Source organism: Lepidochelys kempii, chromosome 7 (genome assembly GCF_965140285.1).
Source record: "Lepidochelys kempii isolate rLepKem1 chromosome 7, rLepKem1.hap1, whole genome shotgun sequence".
In the NCBI taxonomy this organism is placed as follows: Eukaryota; Metazoa; Chordata; order Testudines; family Cheloniidae; genus Lepidochelys; species Lepidochelys kempii.
This window is the reverse complement of record NC_136386.1, coordinates 44,584,927-44,599,704: the sequence shown is the minus strand read 5'-3', so window position 1 is coordinate 44,599,704 and position 14,778 is coordinate 44,584,927. Positions and strand designations below refer to the sequence as shown.

Sequence of the window (14,778 nt, the reverse complement as noted above, 5' to 3'; positions counted from 1 at the left end):
TGTTGGTGCAGAATTTTTTTTTTTTTGGCCCAGAATGCCCTGCGGAGGAATGTGTGAATTGCATGTGTGCACAGGTGCAGTGTGTGTGTATGACTGAGTGTACCCAGGTGAACAGTAGGTGGGTGAGAAAGCAGAAGTGTGCACAGCAGAAGGAACGGAGTCTGTAAGAACAGGTGTGCGCGCACCCAGAGGCCGGGCATCGCGGGCGCGCGCGCCCATGTCCCCCGTCCCCTGGCTCCGCCCCCGCATGACGCCGAGCGAGTCCTGGGCCTCTTTTCCCGTCGGAGGCGAAGCCCGGCCCGGCCTCCCCTTTAAGGGCCTGACGCCGTTACTAGGGCGGCCGGAGAGGCGCGGAAACTGAACCGGCGCCGCGGCCAGAGCGACAGGCCCGGCAGCTCCCGCCGCACGCCATGGCCGCCGCCTGCCTGGTAGGGGCCGGGGCAGCGCTTGGGGAGGGTTGTTGGAGCCCTGTGAATGGTTCAAACAGCCCTCGGCAGCCGCAGAGCCAGCCTGTCCCGCTGCTCCGCCTTTGCCCCGCTCGCGGCGGCTTTGCCGGGTGCTTCGGGGGCGACACGGGGGCCCGGCCTGGGCGGGGCCTGTGAGTTTTGCTCTGTGGCCTGGGCCTGACGCAGCCCCCAGTCGGTTTGGCCGGGGCGCTGCCCCTTGCCTGTCCGAGCGAGGGACCGACCGGTTTCGGGGCGGGGAGGGCGGCCTCGCCGTCACTGGGTCCGTGGGGACGTCCCCGCTGGCGTTTTAAAAACGACGCTCTTTAGGGGTTGCTTGCTGAAATCATCCCCGCTTGTTGAAGGTGCCTTTGGCAACTAGGTTTACTGCGTTGTAGCCCAGTGGGCTAAAAAAAAAAAAAATACACTTTGGTAGTTGGCCGCCAGTGTCTGGTGTCTCACAAATCTCGTGAAGCGCACAGATGACGTGAGAGGGTGATGTTTAACCACCCTGCTGCTATTTCTGCTTGACTTCTCTCCTCTCTCTCTCTGTGTCTCTCCTCCCACGCCCCCGCCCTTCGATGTGCAACTGAATAGCTGCATACATTGTTTGTGTAATTATATGCATAATTATACGACTAGTTGCACATATACTCTTTTTTATCACCCAGTGCTGGGCTACTATTCTTTTGGAAATCTGGCCTCGAATATTTTGGGGTGGGGAAATTGCTAAACCTTGTCATAAAAATATGTAAAAATTTTTTTTTTTTTTTTTTGGTGTGTGGAAAGGTCACTATTAACATTAGCCTACGTTCTTTCAATTTTATTGTCTTTCAGGAGGATCCGTCTCTGGAGAAACACTTTAAAGGCCATCGAGATGCCATCACTAGTGTGGATTTCAGTCTCAATAAGAAGCAATTGGGTAAATTATCTTTTTATGCTTTAAGGGCCTGACGCTGCACCTGACAAGTCTCTTCTTTTTTCAGTGTAATTAAAGGAGCAGCTGAGTTACAAAATAGGCTCAGAAATAGTCACTTGTAGATCACTGAAGAGTTATTTTCAAGGCTGAAAGGCCCACATTTTTGCTTAACTTCTAGAAATGGCATTTTTAAGTGTGTGTGCGCATGCATATTTATCCTGACAAAGTTGCAAGGAGCATTGAGTGTTACACTGTCTCTTGCATATTTGTGTGCCTCATTTTACTCTGAAACCACTTTTTGGTAAAAACTTCACTTTTACTTGGTGTGGCTTAAACCAAGGCTTGTTTTCAATCCACAGTCCATTATTATGATGCATTGGGAGGAGGGATAGCTCAGTGGTTTGAGCATTGGCCTGCTAAACTCCGGGTTGTGAGTTCAGTCCTTGAGGGGGCCATTTAGGGGATCTGGGGCAGAAATTGGGGATTGGTCCTGCTTTGAGCAGGGGGTTGGACTAGATGACCTCCTGAGGTCCCTTCCGATCCTGATATGCTATGATCCAGTTGTCTTTCCTGAGAACCAAATAGAAATTGACTGATGTTAACTGGCCTACTACGTACATTGAAGCCCACTGTGCTTTTTAGTGCAGGAGAGAATTGCTATGTCTGTTGCGGAGGTGGTGAACAAAGAAATGATATGGCAAAGGTGCCCAGTAGACACACACACAGACAGAGCAGGGCTAAGCACCTTGAAATTCAGTAGTCCAATAGGCTGTCAGAAAGCCTATTTCAGTATCCCTTATCAGGATCCTGGTAACCCACATAGTCCCTAATTTTCAGAGCAAAGGGTTATCAAAGAGCATATTCTCTTAGATTACCAATTCCTCCTACCCTGTTTCCCTTTTGTTTCTCAGTGGCTCCTTTATTCTTGTTTTGTTTCCTGTCTCCCTTCCCTTGCTCTTTCTTCTTTTTAGGTTCAGGCCAGCAGCTGCAGATCAAGAGCAGTGCTACAATCCTACATAGCAAGTGCTGTGAGTACAGCACTTCTATGAATGAAAATGCAGGCAGGAAGACTCAAAATATTTGAGTGAGGTATATTGAGTCAGCTACTCTATATTCAAGCAGCCTGTACGCTTTCCATTCTTTATATTCGATTCTTCATATTTTTTAAGCTGAAGAAGTGAGCTTTCATTTGATGCCATTTTACTGGGTTGTTTACCCTACCCAATGCTGTTAATGACTTGCCAATAATAAACTGCAAAATACTGCTTATATCTCAAAGTGCTTTACAGAGATGGCCAAGTGCTATTTTCCCCATTTTATAGATATGGAAATTGTGGTACTGCAGTTATGTAACTTCATCACACATTGAATCAGTAGCATACTTAGGAATAGAATTACTATCTCTATAGAGGCTGAGCCCTGTCCTCAGTCCACATATTTTTAGCTACCTTTTTCATTTTAATCTTAATGTTTGTAGGGAAAGGTATTGCTGGCAAAAAGCCACAGGAATGGAAATGTATGAATTTGTTCCTTTAAAGGAACATGAATAATGGAACATCCTGTCTGAAATGGGTCTGTTAATCCTGAATCTTTTCCAAGAAAGGAGAGAGGCATTCTTTTTTGTATTGAAATGACTGCGAAATAAAAAGATGTTTCCAGCAAAAGCTATTTGGTATTTTGCCACAACTGAAACAAACTAAAATCTCCTTGTGATTATGATACTGTAGCATCTAAATCTAGTATCAAAAACTAATCTGTTTTTTTCTAGGCATGTTTTACGTTCACTGGAGATATGTCCCACTTGGTGCTCTGACAGGGAGATAAAGATGATGCTTTTATCTGTTGGCAGGCTAAGATTTTTATACCACATAGTTGTCTGTTTTTTTGCTTTGAAAACCCCCATCAAAAAATCAGCCCCTTCCCCACAAAGTTTCTATACTTTAAATGTAGGATTAATTTGAAGAGGTATTTTAATTGTCACCATTTTAGAGGTTTGCTGTCTAATATTTTTCTCTAAGTTGCCATTGAATCTGTGCAATTATACATCACAGTAAGTGTCCACTGCACTACGGACATATAAAATGTGGCAGGCTGTAGGTGAAACTGGGTAGCTCTACTTTCATCAGGGTCAGTGGCACAGAGAAGGCTGGGAACCTTCATCTGAAGCAGTGCCTCAGAAGGATATGTAGGTAACTGTGTAACCATAGAAAAACCAGTGTCCTGGGGCACAAAGCACTGTCACAAGTGTTTTTTTTCTTTGTTGCTGACTTGCTGGACTTGTCTGCTTTTGTATCTGCATTTGGATAATTAACCAAGCAAAGTTGTGACTGCTGTTTGCTCTCCAACAGAAAAAAATCTTTTGATGAAGAGAGACTGAGTCTCAAATCTTAGAGCCTCTGCACATTTGTGTATTGCCTTTTATTGGAATATCTCTTACAATGTTTGTACTTTTTTTGTTTTGTTTTTATATTGTCTACGGCAATAACAGAATTACATGAACTAACTCTTAGCTTGGGTTGCCATGCCTACTTTCAATTAATAAGTGATGATTCTGAATGGTTGGTTTGAATTGCTAATGAAATATAGAATATGTAGTGATGCCCCAGGGTTAACAAAGGTCTTAATTCAATGGAGAGAACCATTGTTTGAAAGGGCTGAAATCTGTGCTGATCCCTTCAGTGTGTGTGATTGTTCCAGTGTACTCAGAGAAGATATTAAATGAGACTTTTTCCCCTTAAATTTAGCAAGTGGCTCTATGGATTCGTGCTTGATGATCTGGAGTATGAGACCGCAAATGAGAGCCTATCGCTTTGTGGGTCACAAAGATGCAGTGATGTGTGTTCAGTTTTCACCTTCTGGCCATCTGGTGGCCTCAGGCTCCAGAGACAAAACTGTCCGTTTATGGGTTCCAAATGTGTAAGTATATCCTGCTTCCTAACTCTTTTATATTAAGTTGTAGTGTGTGATTTCCACTAGCAGGAGTGCTCCACTGTGAGGTTTGGGAATCTATTATTTGCTAAAGGAAAATATATTAGGTGATGCAACCGCTATCCTGCATAGGACTCTTCTATAAAGGTGAATTTAATCCTGAAGAATATGCCAGCTTGTTAGCCCTAGAGGCTGAAATCCTCTGTCTACAGAACAGGTATAGCATAGACCGTATCAGTGTAAACTTCCTGACACAGCTCTACTACTGTACTTAAATAGTTACCTACTAGTGTCCATCCCAGTTCATGTTCCATGGCTCATTAGTCCTTAGCTTTGCTCTGGCAGTAACACATACAGAGCTCAGTTTTTGTGATGTAGGCATCTGTTCTAGGAGTTGGATTTCTGACTTGCTTGTTGTAGTCCACCAAACAATGGGTGACTTTTCATGACATCTGGTTTTAAATTTTAATTGTTGACCTAAAGGTTAATAACTCCCTGTGCCATTAATAGCATAATGATGGTATATGGCTAAAGCACAGGCCTGGAAGTCGGGAGACCTGAATTTTTGATGCTGTCATGGACTTGCATGGGACCTTGCCCTTTCTGTGCCTCAGTTTTCATCATTTCTAAAATTGTGATGGTGCCCTATCTAACTGGGAGATTGGAAGACTTAGTTTGATGTTTGTAATGTGCTTTGAGATCCTTGTCTGGCAGCTGCAAACCATTATTTTTGCCATTCCCAAACCATCCAGTCTCTTTGTGCTGCTGTTTTAAAATGATTGAAGTATGTTAGTTAGCCTAGAGCAGGCCCATCTACTACGCATCCAACGGAAATACACCATAAGTGGCAAAGGCCTGCGTGCAATATGGACTCGTATCACACTTCTGTCTGCAACTTTACTTTTTCTAGAAGTAACATCTGTTGGACCTCTGTATGGAGCTGAGAGTGTCTCCTTCCTCTTGCCAGACTCTTGCACTAAACTGAGGAAGTGATCTTCCCCATCTCTCTGGGCTGGAATCCTCGTGCTGGTTACCACATGAAGGGGAAGGGTGGCTTTCTGGGAAGTACTACTATTAAAGACCATAAAGAAATATCAGAGGGGTAGCCGTGTTAGTCTGGATCTGTAAAAGCGGCAAAGGGTTGGTGGGTTTTCACCAAGCATTCTCAAAACTACAATACCCACAGGGTGGAAATAAGGAAACAGAGCCAGACGTGTACCCAGAAGCCGCCTCCTGCAAGACAAGACCAAGAGAGAAACCAACAGAACTCCTATGGCCATCACATAAAGTCCTCAGCTAAAACCTCTCCAACGCATCATCAGTGATCTACAGCCCATCCTGGACAACGATCCCTCACTTTCACAGGCCTTGGGAGGCAGGCCAGTACTTGCCCACAGACAACCTGCCAACCTGAAGCATATTCTCACCAGCAACTACACACTGCATCATAGTAACTCTAACTCAGGAACCAATCCGGCAACAAACCTCAATACCAACTCTGCCCACATATCTACACCAGCGACACCATCACAGGACCTAACCAGATCAGCCACACCATCACAGGTTCGTTCACCTGCACGTCCACCAATGTGATATACGCCACCATGTGCCAGCAGTGCCCTTCTGCTATGTACATTGGCCAGACTGGACAGTCCTTACGTAAAAGAATAAATGGACACAAATCAGATATTAGGAATGGCAATATTCAAAAACCTGAAGGAGAACACTTCGACCTCCCTGGACACACACTAGCAGATTTTGCTGCAGGATGGCTACCTTTAAAACACTTCAGGACCAGACTTCAAAGAGAAACTGCTGAGCTTCAGTTCATTTGCAAACTTGACACTATCAGCTCAGGATTAAACAAAGACTGTGAATGGCTAGCCAGCTACAAAAGCAGGTTCTCCTCCCTTGATGTTCACACCTCAACTGCTAGAAGAGGGCCTCATCCTCCCTGATTGAACTAACCTCGTTATCCCTAGCCTGATTCTTGCTTGCATATTTATACCTGCCTCTGGAAATTTCTACTACTTGCATCTGATGAAGTGGGTATTCACCCCCCGAAAGCTTATGCTCCAATATGTCTGTTAGTCTATAAGGTGCCACAGGACTCTTTGTCGCTTACAAAGAAATCGTGAGTCTGGGCCCTGAGAGGGAAGCAGACTTGCGGTGGGTCTCTCTTACTGGTGTTGGGTTTGTATTCTTTAGCAATTGAAACTAAACACAGCAGCCCAGGAGGCAGGGAAGACATTCTAAAATTAATCATTTCTGTTTTTGTTGGAATGTTTTATGGCTATGAGTAATTGTATGTATTTTTGTTTATTAACACAGTAAGCCTAAATTAGCCTGTGCCCTAGTTCTTGCTACAATCTAGAAGTTAGTCAGATTTAAAAAATCCAGACTCTATTTGCTAGAGAAATAAAAACAAAAAAAGATTAGACTTGCCCCTCCTTCCCTTCTCAAGACCCATTTTTAAAAACTTATTCATAAGCTAATAGGCTCTCTTGTAAATTCTTTACATTTTTGTTCTGTACTCAGAGAAAGTAATACATTTAGGGAAGATACACTATTATTCGTAAATAAAAGTTTAATCTGTGATTTGTAGTGCAAATCTCAATTTGTCCTTTAATATGGAGGTGTCGTACCTTCATAATGACAGCATGACTGTACAATTGATCCAATTTCGCTGTAAAATGGATCAAAGTTAAGCTACACTTACATTGAAGCAGTATGAAAATGTGCAGATTGCAATTTCAGTTATAGTTCACTTCTGTTTAATAGAACTTTCCTGGAAGAAATATAACACACTTGTATATAAAAACATGTGTATTATTTAAAGACACTAGATAAATTATACCTGATTAAAATTTAACCTCACTGTTCATCCATCTAGACAGAAAAAAGGGAGTGACAGTTTCTTCTTCTGCATCCAGAGCCTGGCTGCCAATATATGTAATCCTGAAAATAAATTCAACAAAAAAAGCCTCCTTTATTGGAGTTCTTGGAAGTGAATGTGTAAATTGTGTGGAAAGACTGGATCTTCTGGGAAGGCTGAAGTTGAATGAATTGTGCTAAATGATATCTCAGTGCCTTGAAGATATCAGTTCAGTGATTGAAGCTGTATGTATGGTTGCCATCTCAGAAGTAAGCTAGAATGGAAAGGGAATTATTCTACCTGTGCCCGTCTTGAGGCAGGTCATGTGGTAACTTTTTTGAGTATTCATTTGTGTGTGTATGTTTAGAATTATCAGTCACTGAACTTCTATAACTATACTCAAGGAAAATATCAAGATTGTCAGATGCCTCTTTAGTGTGTTAAATTCACAGCTTGATTAAATGTAGTAAAATAAATGCACTGCAATCTCTTTACTGAGGGCAGAACTTAAAAAAGCAATAAGGGTAGTCTTGAGTAACTTAACAAAACATGAAGGTCAGTAGCATTGCTGTTAGCGTTATACTGTGTGAGAAGGTCTTGACTTCATTAAAAATGAAGGTAGGTAGTTCAGAAATTTTCAGTACCAAATTAACATTTGCATGTCTTGCTCTAAAAACATGGATTTTATCCATTTTGAGATTCATTCATTCCTCCCCCTTCCTCTTCAGATCTTCCTTGATCCCACTTATCCTGTCCTCTAATCCAGGGGTTTTGAAAATAAACTAGTAAAAGAATTTAAACTCAATGACAAACTTTTTCTACCCTTATAATGAGAGTTTACAATGATGATTGTGGCTGTCTGGAGACCATACCTTTTTATCAAGCAAGCATTAAATATCAGCTTTAATGAGAACCCCACTACTTCTCTCATTCAGCTCTTGGCTTGAACTTTTAGATCATTCAGCATTGTGGTATTGCTAGCCCACCCTACTCTAGGGAGTGAGTGGTTCAGGGCTGATAGTCTCCCCATCCACCTATTGAATCTTGACATTCTCAGAATTTTGTACTGCAATCTTGTATTTGTTTGCCAGAAAAATACCTTCTGCACTACTTTGAAAATGTTGGCAAGAAGAAGAACTAATGATACTTAATATTAAATTCTGTAGCTTGTTTGTGTTTTTAAATTGATCTCACTTTGTCACACTTCTCGTATTTCTGATTAAAAGTAGCTATCGTGTATTTCTTAGAAGATGCTGTATAGGAAAAGTATTTGCTGTAATGTTATTTTGTGCTCCGTATTAGACATTCCATTGCTACCAAATGGAAGTGTATCTGAAGCAGAATATTTGATGCACGCTAATTTTAAAACATGTCCTTTTTCTTACCTCTGTATAGACAACACAAATGTAAATTGTCTCAAGTTAGGATGGGCTTCAGTAACTAAAATCAAACAGAGCAGTTTCTTTTAGTGCTATATTTTGTATAGTTCCTAAACACTTGTCTGCTCAGGATAGGTCAACAATTTCCTCCTAACATAAATGTATATGGTGCCTATAGAAATAGTGGTTAGAAACACTGTTTACTGTACACAAGCTTCAGGCTGTTTAGAACATACTGTTTTAGGCTCTCGTGCAACTTAAAAATAATACACTCCTTTTTCTACCTAGCAAAGGAGAATCTACTGTGTTCAAGGCTCATACGGCAACTGTAAGAAGCGTTCAGTTCTCCAGTGATGGACAATCCTTGGTTACAGCTTCTGATGACAAAACAGTCAAAGTATGGACAGTTCACAGACAGAAATTTCTCTTTTCCTTGAGCCAGCACATAAACTGGGTTCGCTGTGCCAAGTAAGTACGACCCGCTGGCAAAAAGCGGTGGTCATGTATGTCTTAAAACAAAGAGTGCATTCAACATGCGGCTTTGGTGTAACAACATTGCCTTATGCTTCAAATCAGTCCTGAGCTGAAGTAATTTTGAACAGGTATAGACATCCATATATCCTGTTGCCCAACCCCCAGGTAAATGTAACATCTCAGTTTTTTTCTTTAGCAGTTGGATTTGTGATGACTGGGAGAACTGCATGGAGAGTTGCCTGCTGGGTGCAAAGGATGCAGACCTCTTGAGATACCTAGATAGACTTGTATGCAGTGCTGGGGAGGAACAAGTGGTACATGACATAGGGGAAAGATAGGAGAAAGGTCCTGGAGGCCGAATTTAGGGCAGTAGGTAAGATATATATATATATTTTTTTTTTTAAAAGTCCTCCATGATAGCATTCTCTGAAATGCTTCCAGTTCTATGTGTAGTGCCAGTTTGATAGTCAAACAGCAGGGTCTCAAGGAGACTATGGTGTCGGGAGGAGGGATTTAGGTTTATTAGAAACCGGAGAACCTTTTGGGAAAGGAGGGAGCCTGTACAGGAAGGACTGGCTCTACCTAAACTAATATGGAATGAGATTGCTGGCATGTAAAATTAAAAAGCTTGTAATGGAGTTTTTAAACTAGGGCTGGGGGAAAGCCAACAGGTATGAAGGTGCACACAGTTCGGACAGACACATCCCTGAGGGGAGGATTTATTAAAGTGGATGCTATATAGTCTAATAAAGAGGAGATGATAGAATTTGATGAAGTAGGTAGGAACTGAAGAGAAAGTCAAACAAAGACATAACTAAATATTGACAAACTTTATAAGTGCTTGTATACAAATACAAGAGGTCTAAATAGGGAGATGGTTAAACTTGAGTGCCTGGTTTTAAATGAGGATATTGATTATTGCCATTGTTCAACCGTAGGACATGGTAAAACCACTGTACAGAAAATATAGGAATGACAAAGTAGGTCTTACTGGTGTGGGAGTGGCAGTATATGTGGGGGAATAAAAGCATAGAGTCAATTATAGTAACTATCTTAAATGAATCAAAGAGTATAAAAGAATTTCTATGGATGGAAATTCTATGCTTGAATAATAATCATAAGGAATAATAATCCCTATAGCAGTAGGAATATACTGCTGACAACCTGACCAAGATGGTAAGGGTGATTGTGAAATGCTCAGGGAGATTAGAGAGGCTACAAAAAACAGAAAACCCAGTAATAATGCAGGATTTTTCATCTATCGTCATGTTGACTGGGTATGTGTTCTCAGGATGGGATGCAGAGGTAAATGTTTCTAGATACCATTAATGATTACTTCTTGGAGCAGCTAGTCGTGGAACCCACAAAGGGAGAGGCAATTTTTGATTTAGTCCTAAATGGTGTGCAGGATCTGGTTGTAGAGGTGAACATAGCTGAACCACTCAGTAATAGTGATCATAATGTGATTAAATTTAACATACTGGGTGGGGGGAAATGCCAGTAAAACTGACCACAGTAGCATTTAACTCAGTGGTTCTCAAACTTTTGCACTAGTGACCCCTTTCACACAGCAAGCCTCTGAGTGTGACCCCCGCCCCCTTCTAAATTTAAAAACACAATTTTTTTAACATTTAACACAATTATAAATGCTGGAGAATCAAGCAGGGTTTGGCGGTGGTGATCGACAGCTCGCGACCCCCTCCCCCCATTTAAATACCTTATGACTCCCTGTTTGAGAACCCCTGATTTAACTTGAAAAAGGGAATTACAAAAAAAATGAGGAAATTAAAAGGGACAGTCACAAGAGTGAATGCATGCCAACTGCATGGAAATGTTAAAAACACCATAATATAGGCTCAAACTATGTGTACCCTCTTACTGGGTGTGGTTGTGGTGGGGTTTTTTATTTTTTTTATTTTTTTGAAGACCAAAAAAATGCCACCATGGCTAAACAACCGAGTGAAAGAGGTGGTTCGAGGCAAAAAGGCATTCTTTAAAAATTGGAAGTCAAATCCCACTGAGGAAAATAGAAAGGAGCATAAACTCTGGGAAGTCAAATATAATTAGGCCGGCCAAAAAAGAATTTAAAGAGCAGCTAGCAAAAACACAAAAAGTAACAGCTAAATTTAAGTACATCAGAAGTAGGACAAAGCCCACTGAACAATCAGTGGAGCAACTGGATGATGGAGGTGCTAAAGGAGAATTCTAGGAAGACAAGGCCATGGTGGAGAAGCAAAATGAATTATTTGCATCAGTCTTCACTGCAGGAGATGTGAGAGAGATTGTCACACCGGAGACATTCTTTTTAGGTGTCACGTTAGAGGAACTGTGTCTGACTAAGGTGTCAGTAGAAGAGGTTTTGGAACAACTTGATAAATTAAACAGTAATAAGTCACCAGGAACACATGATATTCACCCAAGAGTTCTGAAGGAGCTCAAGTATGATATTGCAGAACTGTTAACTGTGGTATGTAGCTTATCCCTTAAATTGGCCTTGGTACAGTTGACTGGAGGATAGCTAATGTAACACCCATGTTTTAAAAAGGCTCCAGAGGCAATCCTGGCAATTACAGGCTGGTAAACCTAACTTCAGTAGCAGGAAAATTGTTTGAAATTATAGGAAAGAACAGAATGATCAGACACATAGATGAATACAAATTAGTGGGGAAGAGTCGACATGGCTTTTGTAAAGGGAAATCATGCCTCAACAGTCTATTAGAATTCTTTGAGGGAATCAACAACCATGTGGACAAGGGTGCTCCAGGGGATATAGTGTACTTGGACTTTCAGAAACCCTTTGACAAGGTCTCTCACCAAAGGCTCTTAAGCAAAGTAAGCAATCATGGGATAAGAGGGAAGGTCCTCTCATGGATCAGTAACTGGTTAAAAGATAGGAAAGAGAGGGTAGGAATAAACAGCCTCTTTTCAGAATGGAGAGAGGTAAATGGCCAGGTCCCCCAAGAATCTGTACTGGGACCAGTGCTGTTCAACACATTCATAAATGATCTGGAAAAAGGGGTTAACAGTGAGGTGGCAATGTTTGCAGACTATACAAAATTACTCAAGATAACTAAGTCTAAAGCAGACTGTGAAGAGTTACAGAAGGATCTTAAAAAACTGTGTCATTGGGCAATAAAATAGCAGATAAAATTCACTGTTGATCAATTCAAAGTAATGCACACTGGATAACACAATCTGAACTATACATACAAAATGATGGGTGTGATGGGTTCTGTCATAGAGACCCCCTTAGGACTGTCACCTTCTGTGCTGAAACTACCTCTGAGCCCGTTTTCTCTGATGGCTTGGGACTCTAGAACCCTGTCTTGTTGAGCCAGACATGCTAGCCTGCTGCACCACGGACCCAGGGTCTGAACTATGCCCCCAAAGCTGCAGGCTTAACTGAAAACGGCTCAGCAAGTACTCCTGTCTCCAGCACCCAGACATCCAGCTCCCAATAGGATCCAAACCCCAAATAAATCCGTTTTACCCTGTATAAAGCTTATAGAGGGTAAACTCATAAATTGTCCACCCTCTATAACACTGATAGAGAGAGATGCACAGCTGTTTGCTCCCCCAGGTATTAATCATTTACTCTGAGTTTGTTAATAAACAAAAGTGATGATTGAGTATAAAAAGTAGGATTCAAGTGGTTTCAAGTAATAACAGGCAGAACAAAGTAAGTTACTAAGCACAATGAACCAAAACACGCAAGTCTAAGCCTAATGCAGTTAAGAAACTGAATACAAGTAAATCTCACCTTCCGATGTTCCAGTAAACTGTTTTCATAGACTAGACTCTTTAGTCTGGGGCTAATCCTTTCCCCTGGTACTGTTCTTGTTAGTTCCAGTTCAGGTGGTAACTAGGGGTTTTCTCATGACTGGCAGCCCCCTTTGTTCTGTTCCACCCCCTTTTATATCTTTGGCACAAGGTGGGAATCTTTTGTATCCCTGGGTTCCCACCCCTCCTTCTAAATGGAAAAGCACCAAGTTTCAGATGGATTCCAGTACCAGGTGACATGGTCACATGTCACTGTAAGACCTCCTTCTTCATTACCTAGTAGCTGGGAGACACTTATACAGGAAGGGTTGCAGGTAAACAAACCCATTCACAGTTCATTGATTCTGAAGCACCCTTAATGGCTTCCACTTAACATGTTTATATCAGTAATACAAGTTTATATCTTAGGTCTTGGCTATACTTGCAAGTTAGAGCACATTAAATCAGCCCCGGGCACCCTAACTCCTGAGGTGTCCACACTGGCAAGGCACTTAGAGCGCCTGGACTCTGCGGCTGGAGTGCTCCTGGTAATCCACCTCCACAAGAAGCATAGACCTTGCTGAAACGCTCGGGTGTCCGTGTGGATGATGTGTTGCAATACTGTGCTGTGATTGGCCTCCCAAAACATCCCATAATCCCCTGAAGTCAAGTGGCCACTCTTGGCATTGTTTTGGACTCGGCTGCAGGCATGGGGATATCCCCTTTCAAAGCTCCACTTCTGACAGCTGCCATGCTTATCTGCTCTGGAACAAAGCAAACCATTACTGTGGAATGTGGTGTGCGTGTGTGTGAGGGCGGGGGGGGGGGGGGTTTGAGACCAGGGTTTCCCCTTGCTGCTGTCTGAACTTACAAGACAACATGCTGACATGCTCTCTGCCCCCCAAAACACACACACTCTCCCCTCACATACACATAACATACTCTCTGTCACACTCAACCCTCCCCTGCCCCCATTTGAAAAGCAAACTGTAGCCACTTGCATGCTGGGAGAGCAACCACAATGCACTGCTCTCTCTGGCTTTGCAAGAGGAGCTAATGTGGCCACGCCGCTGTGCTTATTGCTGACAGTGTAAACGCATGGCAGCGCTTTCCCTGCTGCTGTCTCTGAGGGCTGGTTTGACTCCCAGCGCTTTACATGTGCAAATGTAGCCATGGCCTTATTCTCCTAACTCCAGACATAGAAATAATACATGGAAACAAATAGGATGAAACAGTAGATCATAAGGTTTGTAATGATCCTTACAAGAGACCTTTTGCAAAAAGCATATTCCAGTTACATTATATTCACACTCATAAGCATATTTCCATAAATATATGGAGTGTAACGTCACAACGGATAAGAACATAAGAATGGCCATACTGAGTCAGACCAAAGGTCCATCCAGCTCAGTATCCTGTCTACCAACAGTGGCCAATGCCAGGTGCCCCAGAGGGAATGAACCCAACAAGTAATGATCAAGTGATATCTCTCCTGCCATCCTTCTCTACCCTCTGACAAACAGAGGCTAGGGACACCATTCCTTACTGGCTAATAGCCATTAATGGACTTAATGGATTCTACACAGGGTGTTGTCACTCAAGAAATATCTTGGAGTCATTGTGGATAGTTCTCTGAAAACATCTCAATGTGCAGTGACAGTCAAAAAGGCTAACAATCTCAGAGACCATTAAGAAAGGGATAGATAACAAGACAGAAAATATCATAATGTTCCTATATAAATCCATGGTACTCCCACACCTAGTGTGCAGTTCTGCTTTTCCCATCTCAAAAAAAATATATTAGAATTGGAAACGGTACAGAAAAGGGCAACAAAAATGATTATGGGTATGGAATAGTTTTCCTATGAGGAGAGATTAAAAAGAGTGGGACTTTTCAGCTTGGAAAAGAGATGACCTCAGAGAGGCTATGATAAAGGTCTATAAAATTGTGACTGGTGTAGAGAAAGTGATTAAGGAAGTGTTATTTACTCCTTCACATTA

At 42.1% G+C, this 14,778-nt stretch overlaps 1 protein-coding gene across 4 annotated transcripts in view; it reads left to right on the top strand.

Moving 5' to 3' along the window:
- Nucleotides 1-249: 249 nt before the first annotated feature.
- Nucleotides 250-14,778, top strand: part of POC1A (POC1 centriolar protein A) — a 109,454-nt gene continuing 94,925 nt past the window's right edge. The window contains exons 1-4 of one of the 4 annotated variants that reach the window (XR_012159880.2): nt 250-428; nt 1,281-1,365; nt 4,107-4,278; nt 8,833-9,012. Coding sequence is in view for 3 of the 4 variants with exons in the window: in XM_073352461.2 (XP_073208562.1) it covers nt 411-428; nt 1,281-1,365; nt 4,107-4,278; nt 8,833-9,012 (455 nt within the window). In the remaining variant the exon portion in view is untranslated. Of the gene's footprint in view, nt 429-664; nt 809-1,280; nt 1,366-4,106; nt 4,279-8,832; nt 9,013-14,778 lie in introns of those variants that run through there. The other 3 variants (XM_073352461.2, XM_073352460.2, XM_073352462.2) reach the window with 3 other exon arrangements.